This window comes from Nilaparvata lugens, chromosome 3 (assembly GCF_014356525.2).
Source record: "Nilaparvata lugens isolate BPH chromosome 3, ASM1435652v1, whole genome shotgun sequence".
In the NCBI taxonomy this organism is placed as follows: Eukaryota; Metazoa; Arthropoda; class Insecta; order Hemiptera; family Delphacidae; genus Nilaparvata; species Nilaparvata lugens.
This window is the reverse complement of record NC_052506.1, coordinates 21201868-21220479: the sequence shown is the minus strand read 5'-3', so window position 1 is coordinate 21220479 and position 18612 is coordinate 21201868. Positions and strand designations below refer to the sequence as shown.

At 31.1% G+C, this 18612-nt stretch overlaps 3 protein-coding genes across 4 annotated transcripts in view; 2 read left to right on the top strand and 1 right to left on the bottom strand.

Moving 5' to 3' along the window:
- The first annotated feature begins 35 nt into the window (after positions 1-35).
- On the top strand, positions 36-1984 carry LOC120350202. The gene is made up of 2 exons (XM_039422737.1): positions 36-733; positions 1673-1984. The coding sequence occupies exons 1-2, from the start codon at positions 572-574 to the stop codon at positions 1982-1984; spliced, it is 474 nt and encodes a 157-aa protein (XP_039278671.1). The 5' UTR covers positions 36-571.
- Positions 1985-2517: 533 nt separating this feature from the next.
- On the top strand, positions 2518-18142 carry LOC111043644 (endothelin-converting enzyme 1-like). Of its 2 annotated transcripts, XM_039423262.1 has the most exons (14): positions 2521-2816; positions 3261-3428; positions 4342-4455; positions 5109-5205; positions 5674-5887; positions 10456-10581; positions 10835-10930; positions 11475-11602; positions 11918-12104; positions 12480-12641; positions 13122-13644; positions 14720-14872; positions 16560-16660; positions 17636-18142. In XM_039423262.1, exons 1-11 carry the CDS (start codon positions 2615-2617, stop codon positions 13266-13268), a joined length of 1641 nt encoding a protein of 546 aa, XP_039279196.1. In that variant the 5' UTR covers positions 2521-2614; the 3' UTR covers positions 13269-13644; positions 14720-14872; positions 16560-16660; positions 17636-18142. The 2 variants fall into 2 exon arrangements, with proteins under 2 accessions (XP_039279197.1, XP_039279196.1); XM_039423263.1 differs by lacking the exons at positions 14720-14872; positions 16560-16660; positions 17636-18142 and having other exon boundaries at positions 2518-2816; positions 12480-12578; positions 13122-13314.
- The window catches only part of LOC111043662 (uncharacterized protein C05D11.1), a 40377-nt gene continuing 39797 nt past the window's right edge, over positions 18033-18612 (bottom strand). The window contains exon 17 of the mRNA XM_039422736.1: positions 18033-18141. Coding sequence (XP_039278670.1) covers positions 18081-18141 — 61 coding nt within the window. The 3' untranslated portion in view covers positions 18033-18080. The remainder of the gene's footprint in view (positions 18142-18612) is intronic.

Sequence of the window (18612 nt, the reverse complement as noted above, 5' to 3'; positions counted from 1 at the left end):
CATTTTTTGAATTATCGAGGAAGGTGATATAAACTTTATTTGGATAAGTTATTGAAGTCAGGAAGAAAATATGCGTTGAATTTGAAGCTCTGACTAGAAATTATCACTTAGAAGTTAACACAAACTCGATATTTTTGAACTTCAAGTTTTTGTTTTGTATTGAGTTGGTTTTACATAATATATTTACAATAATTTCAAGAACGTATAGCAATATATGGGTGATTAATGCGAGGAAAATACGTTATATTTTAAAAAAACTCGCAAATAAAATTGAAACTTATGTCGGGTAATCTCGAGAATGGGAATTCTAGAACTTGTAACTAAAGTATGAAAGAATATGAATTGAAAAATAGGAAACAAGCCATCGTGACAGGAAAATAATATGCGTCAAAGATTGATCATCCGTTAAAAATAGGTAATACTTTAAAGTTGGATGAATAAATTGCGGTTACCTTCTTGAGGAAATCTAGGGAGCATAATGCATCCTATAAGCACGTATCTATTGGAGGATGTGGTCGCTTCCGTCAATTAGAGTTTTATTTCAATTTTGAGAATAGTGCAGTCTAGGAAAATGGCTCGTGGACACTACACCGTTCAGAAAGGCTCGCCATTTGCGCGCTGCAAACCATGGATTGTGGCGTTTGCAGTTCTTGGCATTTTAGCACTAGTCCAAGCATCCATTTTGATGACACCATATTTAATGGAAGACGATAGGCCTACACCAACATTTGATGTACGTTAGCTATATATAGGCAGTTTTTCTCAATAATCACATAAAATAGTATAGGCAATTAGGGCTAAACATCTTATCAGTACAAGCTTTTTCAACTTATTCCTTTGTTGTGGTGAATGTGATGTTTTGGTAGTAGTGGTAAGAAAATCATAAAATATAAAATAAAACTTTATTTCAACAAAACAAAAACATATTGAATGAAATTAATTAGATGTGTCATAGCTTATGGATACATTGAGAGACTACTTTCTGTTGTTAACTGTATTAAACTATAGCTATCTGGTTCAGTGAAGTTTAAAACTTGATATGCTGAGTATCCGAAGTGATTAGTATCCTCTAATACTGATTCAACAACGGAATCTATAATTTATAATTACTCTATTTGCCAGAGATTGATAATTGTGTAAAAAAATAAACATATGTTTCTTTCTTTTTAATGAATGGTTATGACAATGACAAGCCGTTTTATACAATATGCTTTTGTTTTGTTGAAATCCACCATTTAATAATATTTTTTCTGGTCTCTGGTGGTTGCTGAAAGGTCTGGTTCAACTAGAATAGTAAGACAACATACAATGGTTGAGAATTTATATGGATTTCCAGCATAAATATTTCAGAATGGTTGAAGTTTTGTTAAATTACGCTAAATATCCAAAATCAGGGTGGCCACCTACCGGGAGAACCTTAAATTCCTCATGATTTTACTAACCAGGAAAAATACCGATTTTTTTTGGGTAGACTCAATAGTTTTACATAACAAATTTGTCTGTACGTTTCATTGCGTTAGAGGTGGGCTACTATTTATTACATTTTGGCACTAAACATTCTTGGAAACATTCAACGACCTTCTTTCAAAATTGATTCATGGATACGCGAAATATGTTGTTTTCTCATTTTCAACAATTATTATAATATAAAAAAATATTAAATTATTTTCAGGCATTAGAAAATCATCCTGAGTCATCAAACATATCAACAGTTATAACTGAAACTTATCCTTCTGATACTGGTTCAACACCGAAATCTACTACCTCGTTCGATGATACTGATGTGCATACAACTGCTGCATCTACAATGCATACGAATAGGCACTCTGATGGAGAATTTGATATTCTTGTACTAGGAAAATGGAATACTTCTTTAGATTTTGAAAACTCAACTAAAGCTATGGACTCATCAAATTCGACGGAAAGCACTACAGTACTGACTGAAACTACTGAAACTGAAGATAGTGAGATTGTAGTGTCATGAGTTTTAAATTCCCATTCTGCTCATAAATTGTTGAATTTTACTTTGAAATATGAGAATAAAAGGTCCAGTTCCACTGGTGAGTTTTAAATTCCCATTATGCTCATAAATTGTTGAATTTTACTTTGAAATATGAGAATAAAAGTTTTATTGAACCTGTAAGCCTTCGAGTTGATAAAAAATGATGGCCACATTTTTGATTAAATAGAAAATTGAATGTTCATTGTTGTCAAAGCACTTTGGGTTACAAGAAATTAGTTGTGGATAAATCATTGTTTTGAATTTTGACTTGAGTTGGACTAACTTACCCTGAAATCAATGACTGACAGCAAAAGTTTGTGAGTTTTCGTATAAATAGTTTTTAAATGTTGCTCGAAAACAACAGTTAGGCTAGGCACACACCAGTTAGTCAACACAAGACAAGACATGATCAGACACAATACTTCACACAGCTGCTTATGAAGACATGTCTAATTGCAATGACTAATCAGATTTGTGTTGCGTCATAAGCAACTATGTGAAGTATTGTGTCTGATTATGTCTTGACTAACTGGTAGTGTGTGCCTAGCCTTATTGTTATTCACGCTCAGCCTATGGTTCAAGTTGGACTCTTCCTCTGCAAAGATAACAATAATGATAGCTTACAACAATGTTCAGCTCATGTTTTTAATTATAATCTGGACGGAATACTGTGGAGTATTGAAAGTGCAGTACTGTTCTTCTTTTTCTTCCATAGAAACGTCGATCCCAATCCCTGATGTAACAATGGGAGGAGATAGAATTGATATTGAAGAATCAACAGAAACAGACGACTGCACCGAATCTAATCCAAAAGGTAACCTATGTAGTATAATCTATTCCTTAATCATCAATTTAAATTGTATAATTTTCTAATTTTGTTAAAATTTGATGGGTTGATATTAGGAAATTATAAAAAATAATGAAACTTTGAAATATAGAAGAAGAAATTTATTACAAATGGAAATATGCAATATCAAGTCAGTTATGATAAACTGCATAAAGCTGAGCATTAATTGAATAGTCTGTGGAACTTTTTCATTATTGAGAACCACTAATAGAATTAGTCAATTCCACTTCCCCGGACGGATCCATGAGGTTAATGCCAAAAATTTTATATTTGACAAACGAATTTTTTGTTCATTTGTGATCAATAAAGGCATTTATTTATTTAGAAAATTCCAGTGTATTACTAACAGTTTCAATAAATTGGAATTGCCAAAACAATCAGTGTTTCTCAAGAATTTAATTTGTCCGGCAGATTTGAAAAAGTGTAGCTCGAAATATTGCAAGAAAGAAGCAAGCAGTATTCTGTATAAGATGAATTTTATGGCGGACAAATGCCAGGATTTCTATGATTATGCATGTGGCAATATGAGGGCAATGGAACATGGAGATGAACTCGCATTCGTTTGGGATACTATTAAAAGTAAGAAATCATTTCTACATAATCATTTGTAACTCACTTATAAAGATTATGTTATTCTCAAAGAGAAATATATTATTATATCACCTAATTTTAAGAGCTTAGTTTGCCAAGTTTCACAGAATAAAAAAAATGTTTCAAATGCCCAGCAGATCTCAATGGAACCCAATATATAGGGTTGTATTGCTGATATAAAATTATCAACTTCATAATTTCCATGTCATCCTTTTTTCACTACAATTCAAAGTTTAGGTAATATTTTTTGCTAACCAGTATCATAGAATAATTGTAGACTATCACTGAATGATAATGATCATTATACAGAAAAGTATATTCACAGTGATAAATGAGAAATTTCACAGTGCAGACTGAAATATGACAGTACAGTGCTCCCCTAAATATAGATAGCATATATTTTATTTAATCTTTCAATTTTGATGACTGAGCATCAGTATTCAGAAGGTATGCTGAAGCACATATATTGAACCAGTACTTAGTATAGGCCTATATGGATCTATACATAAGAATAACATACACTACTGACTACACCATAGATTGTACCTAGGCGATTGACTAAAGGCGAAATCCGTGTTCATAGATACATATCATTTGAAATAGTTTGTTATCATATTGACTGAAATATTGAATTTATTGTTACCTCTTTGCACTTTATAGACATGGATCATTTCTGGCTGATCAACTGTTCACTTCTATTCTAATGTAGTATTTAGAATTTAGGGTTCATCAAATGCATTAATATTTTTTTCATTTAACAATGATAAAAATACATAATCATAAAATTTAAATGTTGTACCATTTTTCAATATTTCTGTAATAAATTATAGTATATTATAATATTATGGCAATGAATGGCTGATGATACACATATGTAAATTATTATAACTTTCGATCTTAGGAGAAATTGGCAAAATTGATGATTCAAGACCGCAAATTGAAATGGACTTGAAAAGTTTCTTCAAAAGTTGTATGGATCAAGCTAAGACAGACAATAAACTGAAAAAATATGCAGGTAAAACATCATAGATTTATTGGGTTTTGAATAATGAGTTTTTGTATTTTCGTTTTTATAAAAATATTTTTAATTGGATTCGCTTGTGACTACAACTTTTGTAATATTCATCACTATTTATAGATGTTGATGTTAATACTACATAATATAGATATAGGTGGATGTTAATAGAATAGCCTGTTGTTATATTTTCAATTACTCTATAAATGAGATTCACTTATACTGTCAGTATTCCCTATAGATATCATCAAAGCTTCTAACTCAATCTTTGCTGACATTTATAAGTGAATCTCATTAAATCCGATGAATATATTCTGCAACTGTTTCTGTGGAAGCAGAATTGGAAAAAACAAGCTAGCATCTTGAATGGAAATTATTTCAATCTTCTACGCTATCAAACAATAGCTCAACAGATAAATGAAATGAAAAGCCTGGGATTATTCTATGAGGAAGAATAAATTTCTTTACGAATTATTTTTATTCAAAAATGCATCAAAAATTTTGTTTTGAAAGTAAGGAAAGTTCAAAGATAATATAGAATAATAACTGTAACACACAGTGCGTAAACTGAACTACAAAATCAATAAATTGATTGAAAAATACATAATATTTTTTGTCAAACCAAGTACCTATTTGAAAAACCATTGTTTCAGGTAGAAAACTTATTACCTCCATTGGTAGGATAAGTAATGATTTCCACGTTGTTGAAAATCTCACGGATGTTATAATCTTCTTGATTCAAATGAATAGGTGAGACTTATTTTTCAATGAAATTTTTTTTAGAAAATATTGATATAGATGAAATTGCCATTTTATTAAACAATAGTTTAAACTAAAGTTTCAAAACTTCTGAGAAAATAAACTTTTTAGATCTACATTCTAATTATTAGTAAGAGATGAGCTTCTGAGTTTGGAGCTTCTGCTTCTAAACTTGTTTTGGAAGCTAGGTAACGTCCTTAAAATTCATCAACAGACTTTTTCTTTAAAAAAACACCAAGAAAGAATTTCCTTTCATCAATGAATCTTCATTGAATTTCAGGATATTAGATAAAATATTCAGATATTAATTTTTATATAAAAAAATAGATATCCTGTATACGCTTATATAATATTACTTTTCCTCTTCTTAGTTCCTAACTGTATAATGCTATAATTATATTTTCATTTCATATTCTATTAACTGCTTTCAAATTAATTATTTTAGTTCCAAATTTACAGTTTACCGCTTTTTGACGTTTCTCTGGAAATTGACAAAGGCAATCCAAGTCGCCTTGCATTAACTCTGAGCCCGCCACTGCAAGACGGTATCTCATTGTTTGATGTCTATAATGAGAAAGAAAGAAGATGCATTGAAGAGAGCACACCATCTAATATTAGAAATTCTCAATCAATCAATTTGAAAGACTCCTATCACAATTATAATGAATGTAAGGTGAGTTTTAAAATTAGAATGATATGATATTGATATTAATCAAATTAGATTGCTTTTATATTGAGAGCATTCGTGATTGATCTTTGATTAATTAATTAATTAATTCTAAGTTTCTATTTTTCTATTGTAGATCATCTTCTCATCCACATTTGCTTGTATTCAGGGGTGGGCTGTAGTTGATTATTAGTTTCGGTGGCTTCAAGGGAATTGAGCGTCTATTATCAAAATGTGAGAGGTTTAAGGACCAAAACTCATGTGTTATTGCAATCTTTACTTGCTTCTGAGTATGACTTGATCTTGTTTAAGCCTACTGAAACGTGGCTGAATTCTGTTTTTTCTAATAATGAGATTTTTGATGAAAGATATGTCGTCTATCGCCGGGATCGCCCCGGAAGTGACTCATGTCGGGGAGGGTGAGTTCTGATAGCAGTTCGTAATCAAATCAGTTCTGAAGAGTGTATCAACATCAACTCATCTTTCGATTGTTGAAGTTTTGAGAGCTTGATGATTGAAATATTTGATAGGGATGGTCCTATATATGTTAATGTTGTTTTCCTCAACTCGAGCCAATTCTGAGAGCTATGGAAAGTACTTTGACTGTATTGAAGGATACGTCCACTTGATTGGAAATCGACTGCTTATTGCTGGAGACTTGCCTGAAGTAACAGATTGTAATTATGATCTTTTTAATGGTTCGATAGCAGCTAAAATGTTAGGTCATTTTCTAAATCTCTTTGATTTGAAGTCAATCAATGGAATGAAGAACTCTAACCTACGCACTCTAGATTTGGTTTTCTGTGGTTTACCCATTATAAACGTTGAGCATGATTCTAATGCACTGGTACCAGAGGATATTGAGCATCATTCAACCCTGAATATAAGTTTGATGACTGGAATTTCTGTGAAACTGCGATCGCCCATTAATGCTCCTCCTGTCTATGATTTCCGTAAAGTGGATGATTTTGCACTGTATAATTTGCTCAGAGATTATGACTGGAGTGATTTGTTCAGAATAATTAAAGATGTTGAAGCGGCCGTTGACTGATTCTACAGTATCATTTATGAGTGTTTTAATGCCACGATCCCTCGTAAAAGCATCTCAAGTGAGAGGTCCAAGTATCCGCCTTGGTTCACTCGCCAAATAATTGACATGGTTAAGAGGAAGAACAAAGGTGCACGTAAACAGCAATCTTCAGTTGGTTACAAAGAGGAATTTGCGAGGCTGAGAAGAGAACTGAAGTCTTTGATTCCAGTTGCCTATCAGAATTATTTGCTGAAAGTTGAGTCTGACCTCGGTTCCAATTCCAAGAATATTTGGAAGTTTGTTAATGAGAAGCGCAAGTCCAATGGATTTTGTGAGAAAATGACTCTGCATGACAAAAATTTCGTTGGAGATGAAATTCCTTCAGGGTTCGCCAATTATTTCGGATCTGTTTTCTCACCAGTCACTGCTTGCTTTGAGGAGGGTGATGGTATTGAGTTTTTGCATGATACAACCAATGTTAATCTGGAAGTTGCATCATTATCAGAGGAAAGTATTCAATCTGCAATTAAAAGATTAAAGCCTAGAGTAGCTCCTGGGCCTGATTGTATTCCTGCCTTCATTGTTAAGGGTTGTGGTGAGCTACTAATTAGGACGTTGAAATATTTATTTGACCTGTCACTAAGAAATGGAGTCTTTCCAAGCAGATGGAAGGTCTCAAAGATAATCCCAATCTTCAAGTCTGGCAGGAGAGATGACATCATGAACTATTGACCAATCAGTATATTGTCTGTCTTTGCTAAGGTTTATGAGAGGGCTCTTTATGATGAGATTCTGTGGTATTCACGTCCTATACTGTCTGAAAATCAGCATGGTTTTCTTCTTGAAAGATCAGTCATAACAAATTTATTGGAATTTACAGTATCTGCCTCCAATGTACTTGATGCCGGTGGAGATTTTAGTAAAGCCTTTGACCGTGTTAATCATTCGTTTATTGTTGAAGAGGCTGTCACAGCTGGGCTTTAGTAGTGCTTTGGTTGATTTATTCAGAAGTTACCTGTTTCAAAGAAAAAAAATTGTAACTGTTCAAGGAAAGGTTTCTCATGCTTATTTCAGTACATCTGGTGTCCCCCAGGTTGGGGGACAATCAGGGCCCCCTTTTGTTTTTGTTATTAATAAATGAGTTACCACTTCAGATGCCCAACTCCAAGTGCTTGATATTCGCTGACGATATGAAGATCTACAAAGAGGTGAGAGGGTTGGATGATTGCCATTCCTTGCAGGCTGATGTTAACAGAGTTGCATTGTGGTGCCATGTAATTAAACTTGATGTTAATGTAAATAAATGTAAATGTATGACTTTCTCCAGAAAGGTTAATCCAACTCGTTCCCTACTCAATCAATGTTGTCTGCTTGGAGAGGGTCACAGTGTGTAAGGATCTTGGTATTGTATTCAGTAGTACATTGCTGTCCTTTTCAGCACATGTTTATCAAATCATTGGCAGAGCGAATAGGCTATTGGGATTTGTTCTGAGAAACTCTACTGGCTTCAATAATATTGAGACTGTTGTAACTCTGTATCAGTCGCTAGTCAGAAGTGTCCTTGAGTACGGATCTATTGTCTGGAGTCCCTCTACTCGTCAGGATACATTAAGAGTCCAACAAGTACAGAATAAACTTCTTTGCTTCCTATTTTATATGCGATTTAGAAGAGCCTGTCCCTTGGGTTTTCCTTCTGGACGTTTGAGATCCCTTTTCAATATGGACTCTTTGAGGGCTAGACGTGATAGGTTTTCATTGATGTTTGTGGTGTCACTTTTGAAAAATTACATTAATTCACCCGCTCTCCTCTCTAGGATTGGTTTCCAGGTACCCACGTTCAATGTCAGAAGAGTTAGGACCTTTCATGTACCAAGGTCAAGGACCCTTCATAACATCTGCTCTCCACTTAATGGAGTTCTGAGGCTATTCAATAGCGTTTGTGAAGGTGTTGATGTGCATGGCCCTATTAGTGAGGTTAGAAGGCGCATCGTTGAGGCTATCCCTCATTGAATTCAGTGGGAGAATAGGTTAATATGATGTCCAGACTTCTTAGTTTCCATTAGTTTTATAGAGTAAATCAAACCTACAGATTAAACTCCTCAACTATTATACTTGAATATTTTTGTTATTAACGCTTTTTTTCTTTTCCTCTGTTTTCATCAATTTTCTTTCCACAGTGGAACTTGTTTCCCCATAACCTGTTTCTATGCTCAATTGTATTCTTTTTATAACTAATTATCCTCATTCTGTATTTATTACTTATACTTAGATTACTTTCAATTACTTCTGTTCTCCTAATATTTTTCTTATGTTTTTGTAAATTGCATGTACTGTATTTCTTATTTTTTAGTAACTTGCTAAATACGATTGTAAATTGTAGTGAAAACTGTTTTGGGCTTAATGACTGTAGTCTTCTTTGTTCTGTAATGAATAAATAAATAAATAATAATAAATAATAATAAATAATAAATAAATAAATAATAAATAATAATAAATAATAATAATAAATAATAAATAAATAAATAAATAAATAAATAATAAATAAATAATAAATAAATAAATAATAAATAAATAATAAATAAATAAATAATAATAAATAAATAAATAAATAATAAATAAATAATAAATAATAATAAATAAATAAATAAATAAATAAATAAATAAATAAATAAATAAATAAATAAATAAATAATAAATAAATAAATAAATAAATAAATAATAAATAAATAAATAAATAAATAAATAATAAATAAATAAATAAATAATAAATAAATAAAATAAATGAATAAATGAATGAATGAATGAATGAATGGATGAATAAATGAATGAATGAATGAATGAATAATGAATGAATGAATGATGATGAATGAATGAATGATGAATGAATGAATGATGAATGATGAATGAATGAATGAATGAATGAATAATGAATGAATGAATGAATGAATGAATGAATGAATGAATGATGAATGATGAATGAATGAATGAATGAATGAATGAATGATGAATGAATGAATGAATAAATAAATAAATAAATAAATAAATAATAATAATAAATAAATAAATATTGGTCTGGAATAATCATTTCAGGCTCCTGTAAGGTGTTAGATGCTGATTTAGTTCTCTATTGACTAGGATCTTTCTAAATAGATTAATACTCCAGATTGTAGAGTTATTAAAGTACTACTGTAGGACCACTATTATGTTTAATAATAATGTAATTATAAGAGCTTGTTTTAGAAAGAAAATCTAAGTAGGTTGGCCTACCTACTTGTATAGGCCTGAACATTGCAACGAAAAAAGCATTAAATTATCATTCAAAAATCCTTACCAAATACAAACTACACCATGCAATAAAAACTTTCTTACTTTTTCTTCACTCACTAAATTCACTAATACATGCTTGGAAATCCATATTGAACTATCAAAATTTGATTTTAATCTTTTTGTAAAGTTATTAATAAAAAAAAGTTTTGTGAATTTTCTGTACTATTACTCATTAGTTTTGGCTCATGCCATTGTTGTATGATTATTATTTTTCCAGAAAAATCATACTTCTTATATAAGCGCCATTCATGAAGCCATGGAAGAATTTGAGCTGATTGACAATTCGACAGATGTGGAAAGTATTATTGAAGATATCGAGAACATAATCACTGAAATATTCGAGGTAAATTTATGAAAGGTGAAAGTCTTCATTCAATTCTTTATGAGTTCATAAATTTGCTATGCAGTCGAAGTATTTATTCGTGTTATAATCAATAAGTGATCAATTTAGCATTTAAATGATCAAAATGATTGATGAAAAAGTGTTTGATATAATTTTGATAATGCCTGATATAATATGTTGAATTAAACTAGAAAAATGGAAAAGACAAACATTCAAAAATGTCATTACCGTAATGTTTAATATTATTTTTTAGAGTGCCCCAGACTTCATGACACTGGAAAAAGATAAAACTTCCTTCAATAATGAAGTGTTGACTGTTGGAGCGCTCAAAGATATATTCAAAGGATCGGTATGTTATTTTCCAGAGTTCACATTAGCTGATAATTAAGTTTGAAATCTGAATCGAGACTCAAATGATGCGAGGAAGAAATGAATCGTCGTAGCTATATCTGGTTAGCAGAAAAATAACAGATCTGAAACAAGATGAGCCTACCTACAAGATTACCTGATATAATAATACGTTCAAGTCGTATTAAATAATAACAATTGGTTGAAAAAACAGGATAATTGGTATCAAGCAACGTATTTTGGTATGAATTCAGTAAAATTTCATAATGAGGTCTCTTTTACTGGTTGGTATGAACAGATATTACGGCATCAAAATTAATTATAATTCCTCTATTCATTTATGTATTTATTTATTTCGAAACACATATACCTATTCCGTACTAAGTGCGTTATTTTCTCACTGATTATGAACGCATTATCAATAATATCATATAGACAAGATAGCATATTCCATAGAAGACAATTTGTAGGTACTTATTGAAAATGGCAGGTAAGAATTATGTGATTTCTTTCCTAATCAATTCAATCTTGATACTGCTTCACAGGTTGATTGGGTAGAGCTGTTCAATGCGCTTGTGAATTCAACAATTGATTCCAATACAGAGATACATGTCTACGGCAAGAAATATTTCGAGAAAATCGGAGGAACAATAATGATAGAAAGTGAACTCTGGTGAGGATAAAATCAATATACCATAAAAATAGAATGAATTTTATGAATAGTTTCAAAATTATAACCTTTTGTGAAACTATGAGAAATGTTCCTTCTAAATCTAGAACAATGATAACTGAATATTTGGTTATCCAACTGTATGTAAAATCTTTGTTTAGACACAGTGATGAATGTAGTACAAAAGATGACATTGGATATTAAAAACTTGTTATCAACGCCACTAATAATCGAAATTTATAAAATTGTTCGATCTCTCTGGAAGAAAAATTCAAATACCTGATTTTTTCAATCTCATTTCAATTATTATTTTTTCAGGAAGATTAAAAATTTCTTGCTGGCCAATTTCGCTCACAACATCTTCGAGTACTTTTACAAAGTGAAAAACGATTGTAATCGGGAAGAGTACTGTTTGCAATTGTCCTCACGACTTCTGCCTGATGTAGTGTCGAATCTTTACGTGACATCTCTTGATAAAATGGACTTGCAGAAAGCGCGTAAATCGGTGAGTCTTTCTATGTTTTGTCAACTTGATGCTAGTACAGTATGCAGATGCTAAGAATTCTTATTCCTATGAACGTATCATGGAGATATTAGTAATACTCCAGCAGAAAATCAATATTATTTCTATTTTAGGATTTTTTCGAGAAATTATTATTTCTTTTTGTTCTGTAATTAGTTTTGCTACTTTCATAATTAGTTTTACTAGTCAGAACTACTTTATTTGTCAACTATTATTATTTGTTTCAGTTCTTTTCAAATATTTTAATTAAACATTATTAAAGTCTACAGTATATTTTTTATTTTATTTTTATCAACTCATCAAACTATATTGGACACCATAAAATGTACCTGATTTATTTTGTTATATTTATTTCAGGCAATGGACTCATTTCACCTAATTAAAGAGAATATGCTAAGAGAATTGAACAATAAATCCAATGCGATACTTGTTGATGAGGAATCTCGTCATAATTTGGTGCGGAAAGTTGAATCTTTCACTGTTTCACTACCGTCACAATTGGAAACTGCAAGTGATGATGTAATATCATAACTAGATTTTGATCATCAATTTAGAAATGAAATGTATTATTGCCTGTGTAATAATATAAAGGCTAAAACTATAAAAACATTTCTAGTCTGTCTAATCAAGCCGTGAATGTGTGTTTGTATTTATATTGTATTGTGTTAACCGGAATAATAAAGCATTCGTTCTATTCTGTTCTACCAATACTATCAAAATATTTTCAATTCATGAAAAAGCAATTAGGCTATATCGCCTCTACATTATGCTGAATGCAGATAAAATAGATGTAGTAAATTAACATTTAAAAATATTTTTTCGTTTATTTTCACTGGCTTGATGCTCAATACTGTAGACTGATTGTTCTCTTAATTCTATTCAGCTTTATCGGAACATAATATCATATAGCGAAAGGATAGAATCTATCTTATCTCTATGAAAATATAATTTATTTTCTCGAATTGGGAATTAATCAAATTGGCATTATTTCTTCTCAAGGTACTGCACAAGATACACCCAGCTTACTTAATGACAGATTTCACAGAATATGCTTACTTGGATCATGCAGTCATGCTTGTCGCAAGATATCAACTACTAAAATTTTCAACTTATAATATGCGACCTGATTCGCAACAAGTCATGTAAGTTACTTTCGTATTACATACAAAAATATAGATGAAATACTGTAGTTATAAATTTCTCGTAAATACTGAGTATATTATTTTAATAATAATTTGTTAAGTTACATACTAAAATATTACTACAAATGGCATAGTTCTAATTTTCCCTTTATAATGATAATAATTGTATAACTATTTTTAATTTTAACTTTTCTATAGTTCTTTATTATTTTACAGGATGCCAGTTTGATGTCGAGCAAAAGTTCACGGCGCAAGTTGAGTGCAGAGGAATGCTGAAAGGCAAAGCGAGCGACACTTATAGTTTCAATTTGATAACGGCTAATTCGTTCGGCTTTGAAACATCTTATACAGAGGATGGCATAACTTACACATTTACACCAGTAAGTTGTTTGATGTTATTTGTGTCTTTTTACAAAGAATAGATTCATGTGTGAGGAAGTAAAATAGATAAATAAATAAGTTATTCTTGTTTTTTCCCATTGAACCAGTTTGCATCTGAAAATGTATTATGATAAACAGAATGTCCCTGTTATAGTATCTTACGTTACAAGGATGGGAAGGAGCTTTTTGCAGGCAAGAATGATGTTTCTAGTCGAGGGGTTAGCCGAGACTAGAATTTTATTCGAGCACTGGAAAAGACATTCACGTACACTATCTAAAGAAGAATAATTGAGAAATAGAAAACATTACCTGCTTGTGCTGAAGTTACTACATGCATTCTATAAACATAGCCTAGTTTACAAATTCCGGATCAGGAATTTTTTGGAACTTGACAAAAGGAGCGCTTTTTTTTGAAAGCGCTGAAGGTGTTTTTTGTAGCAGCTCTGCTGTTCCTATTTTGGAACTAGGAAACATACTCGACTGTAAAGAAAACATGTGGTTTCATTACAGTAGAGTATGCTGTAATGAGAATCATATGTTTATTTGTTCTGCAAACAGCTGTTTACCGGCTTGATTTCATGCATGGAAAACAGCTGAGATTAAATAACTATGAAAAAAAAATTATGAGAGCTCAAGGTTGAAAAAAGTACATTCGTCGAGTTTAAAACCAAATCTCGAACAATTTGAAGGCTCATAAAAAGTTCAAAAACGTCAAACAAAGTAACAAATTATACGAATCTTATTGGAAATTTCTTCCTCTTTCTAACCATATCCTTAAAATTCGATTTTGACTCATAGTTTTCTAGTTATTGACATTTCTCAAAAATGTTGAAAGATCGATATATCTCGAAAACTAAGGCCAATATAAGAAAATTCTACAAAACATTTTCGTTTCAAATTCCATGTAGCATCTTCGTGGGACACTGTATAATTATGATCACTCCAACGCATTATTATAGTGAGGTATCATAATTAGAAATAAATGTATCAAGTATTAGAAATCTCTTTAATATTATATGTGTATTATGATTTTGTACCTGTATTAACAATACTAATTTTTATTGCTTTTCACAGCAAGGAAGTCTGTCGATAATGGAAAGAACGACGGATGTCAGTGCAACTTTCCTAGCTCTGGAGTCTCTCAAGAATTTGAATGCAACTGAACATACAACTCTCCTATGGGGTGATATGACTTATCAGCAGGTCTTCTTCGTAGCTGTTGCTCAGGTAAATTGTGAATTTCATAGTTTTTATTAAATCATCAATTCAGTGCTTCATCCTTCGAAATTTATAGTTTCTTCATTTCGGACATATTATTGGACTCAAATTCTTAGCAGTGAAAATATAACCGATCTTCGGAAATTTTACTATCAAATTTGGGCTAGGCCGTTTCTCTTGCCCAGTCATATTCAGGGTGTTTCAGTAGTGTCGAACATTTTAAGGTATTGCTCCTGGATGATAGGAGACTAAAAATGTCGTATTTGAAGTGACAAAACTCAGCGGTTATCTTTATAGCTGCCATTTTGTTTTTTTTTCATTCAAGAATTTTTATCTCAAGAACGAAATGTAGTATTGATCTGAAATTTGGCATGAATATTTATGCTATGAAGACTCAACTTTAAAAAATAATATAAAAAAAATTCGATGTAAATTTTCAAAATGGCGGCCATTTTAAATTTTTGATGGCAAATTACACGAAAACCGTTCACTTCACAGAAAATTTACAAGTGACAAAAGTTAGCAAATTTTATCAAGGATACCTTATTTATTAAAATTGGTCGGAGAATAACAGAGAAATTAATTCTTCTCGTACTGCATGCATGACCATGAACAAACAAGATCATCTGAAAAGCGTTGTAAAATTATCTGGATGGCCGTATGGAGCCATAACGAGTTTCAAAGCTTCATGTTAAATACAGTTAGAATAAAAAATTTAATATTGATGTTCGAATGGTGAAAAGTGGTCATGCATGCAGTACGAAAAGAATTGATTTCTCTGATAAATCTTGATAAATAAGGTATCCTTGAAATCTTGTAAAAATTTGCTAACTTTTTTTGTCTCTTGTAAATTTTCTGTGAAGTGAACGGTTTTCGTGAAATTTGCCATCAAAAATTTAAAATGGCCGCCATTTTGAAAATTTACATCGAATTTTTTTTTATTTTATTTTTTAAAGTTGAGTCTTCATAGCATAAATATTCATGCCAAATTTCAGATCAATACAACATTTTGTTCTTGACACAAAAATTCTTAAGTGAAAAAACAAAATGGCAGCTATAAGGATAACCGCTGAGTTTTGGACACTTCAAATACGACATTTGTAGTCTCCTATCATTCAGGAACAATACCCTGAAATATGTTCGACACTTCTGATACACCCTGTATATTGATATGTGATTGTATTGATGAATAAATTATTGATTTGTCCCAAGCAATAAGTCTTGTGGCTAAAATATTAAGCATATTAAGTACCGGTTGCACAACAGTCGGTTAAATTTTAACCGTGATTAATTCTGCGAGAACCAATCAGAGAAGCCGTCTTATCAAAAAGGACTTCTCTGATTGGTTCTTGTGAAATTAATCACGGTTAAAATTTAACCGGCTGCTGTGCAACCGGGCCTAAGTATATTATATTTTAGATACCTTTCCATTAGAGTAGTCTCAATTAACCTACCGCGACAAAACGATCAACTTCGATTAACTGACCTTTCCAATACACAGGCTTTTCACTGAGGCGTTACTAGGACAGTCTATAAAATTATAGATATTACAAAAGTGTATAAAAATATTGTAATTGATGTGACTTCCATGTATTTTGTGAACGTTTGTTATTTCGTATTTGATTAGTCGTTCACTTAGCAAGTTGTGAGGTTTTTTACTGAAATTTATTTGTAAGCTTTCTTCACTTGCTTGCAGACATTTTGCTCCAAGATGTCCTTCTTCGATTCGTTTCCCAGTTTATATGAAAAGAAATATTTGTCGTCAAGCTATGATGGAGTTCTTCCGCCTAGTCTCAGGTCGGTATAGAAAACAGTCATTTAATAGTGATTATAATAATAAAATCTCTTTTGTGAGTGCCATTAATAGTGTGGTCCACGTATATAATTTTAACATGAGTAGCCTATAATTTTGAGGATTTAGTGAAATTTTTAATCTTTTTTGTGTTTGTGAAGGAAGATTTTTGTTTGGATTTGTATTTTGAAATTAATTAATCTGAATTCAAAATTATAATAGATACATTTTTTTGGACTCAAGATAGTGTGTGAATCAAGTTATCATTTACATAACCTTTAGACTGTGTATTCCAATTTAAGTTTTAGAAAAATTTTGGGCGAATTCCTTTTGTTTTTACCTTAATTGTATTTTTATTATACTTTTATTTATTCTTATGAATAAATAAATATAGCGGTCCAAGTTATGACAGTATTTGATTAATATTGGTGCTGCTATACTTGTCTATCATTCGAAAAAGCAGACAGCGTTATCTTCTTCAAGCTTTGAAACGTTGCCAGATCGTTTTTTTAAATGTAGAAATATAATTAAAAAAATATTTAATCTCAATTATGAAAGTTTAATATCTAATAATTGAAAATCAATTGAATAACAATTAATCAATCAATTGTTGAATTCAATATTTGATTATTGTTATTCTGTAATGTACTTGTCATAGAATAAAGATTTATATTTATTTATTTATATTTTGTCTTGAACAAATAATATACTTGATTATTTTAAACAAGAATGCGCAGTTAATATAATATCAGATATACCGGTATCACCAGTCCTCTATAGGCAAGGCAGAAAATCGGCTACGTTGTCCTCCAATCTTTCTCCACTGCCATTATAAAATGGACCTCAATATAGTTCAGTTTGTTGTTTATGGTTTGGATTCTTGGGTACAGTGATCAACAACACACAAACAATTTACAAATATATTTTATTGTAATCGTTCATTTATTACAATTATTATCTAATCTTTTCATTTGTTACAGAGTGATGCAAATGATGAGCCATTCAACAGAATTCGTCAGCTCATTTCAATGCAAACCGGGGAGCACAATGGATGCTTCAATCAAATTGGATCCATTCCCGTTCAGAACTTACGAGATTGATTATTAAATTCAGGCCAAAGTAGAATTGAATACAATTCAACCGCAAGTTACAGTAAATATAATTTGAATCTTCAATACTATCTAATAATGTGAAGGATGATGCTAACCCTTCAATACTAAATACATAGTATTAATACTAAATTCAAGTTCAAGTCTTCTTACAATAACGAGATAGATATTCAACATGCAAAAGATGCGAAATAGAGCTGGTAAATTGTTCGCATTAGCAAATTAGTTTTAGGTGCATTGTTCAAGCACACCTTGATATAGTGTTTTCCAAAATGCAATAAACAAAGAAAAACGAACCAAAAAGTTTCTAACAAAACTATAAATCGTTGAGGAAGCTCTTCTCCAAAGTCTCATAGACTTTCAACGGTTTTCCAAATCTGTAACAGTAACAAAATAGAAGTCGATAACTTACTCGGAGAAAATTGTTCATATTCAGAAATATCTTTCTTCAGTTGAAAAATGGATGAAATTTCTCAGCTACTTAAAACTTAATAAACTACAAGTGATTCCATTATTTAGAAAATGTCCTATATCCAATCACGAAAAAAATATGAAATACTTTTAAAAATACATGAACTATTTCTTTCATTATTTACAGATTAGAAACCCAACGCTTTCTTGAAGGTTTTTTTAGTAAATGAACAAAATTGACATAATATATTGGAATTATTTTGATTGATGAATACTTCATTGGAAATAAACACCTAAAAAGTAATGGTTGAAGGATGTCTTGTTGACATATTACTGGGGGAGATTCACTTCGGATAGCAAGCATTTGTCGAATGAGAATATTCATTGCTGTTCTACAAGGGGAATGCTTACAGTTGTTTGAAGTGATTTCACTACAG

What these genes read in the sequence shown, in the direction of transcription:
- LOC111043644 (XM_039423262.1), top strand. Translation starts at nt 2,615, where the DNA reads ATGATAGCTTACAACAATGTTCAGCTCATGTTTTTAATTATAATCTGG. An exon ending in CGTTTGGGATACTATTAAAA is followed by an intron (nt 3,429 to 4,341) that starts GTAAGAAATCAT and finishes TTTCGATCTTAG; the next exon opens with GAGAAATTGGCAAAATTGAT. An exon ending in TAATCACTGAAATATTCGAG is followed by an intron (nt 10,582 to 10,834) that starts GTAAATTTATGA and finishes ATTATTTTTTAG; the next exon opens with AGTGCCCCAGACTTCATGAC.
- LOC120350202 (XM_039422737.1), top strand. Translation starts at nt 572, where the DNA reads ATGGCTCGTGGACACTACACCGTTCAGAAAGGCTCGCCATTTGCGCGC. An exon ending in GGCCTACACCAACATTTGAT is followed by an intron (nt 734 to 1,672) that starts GTACGTTAGCTA and finishes AATTATTTTCAG; the next exon opens with GCATTAGAAAATCATCCTGA.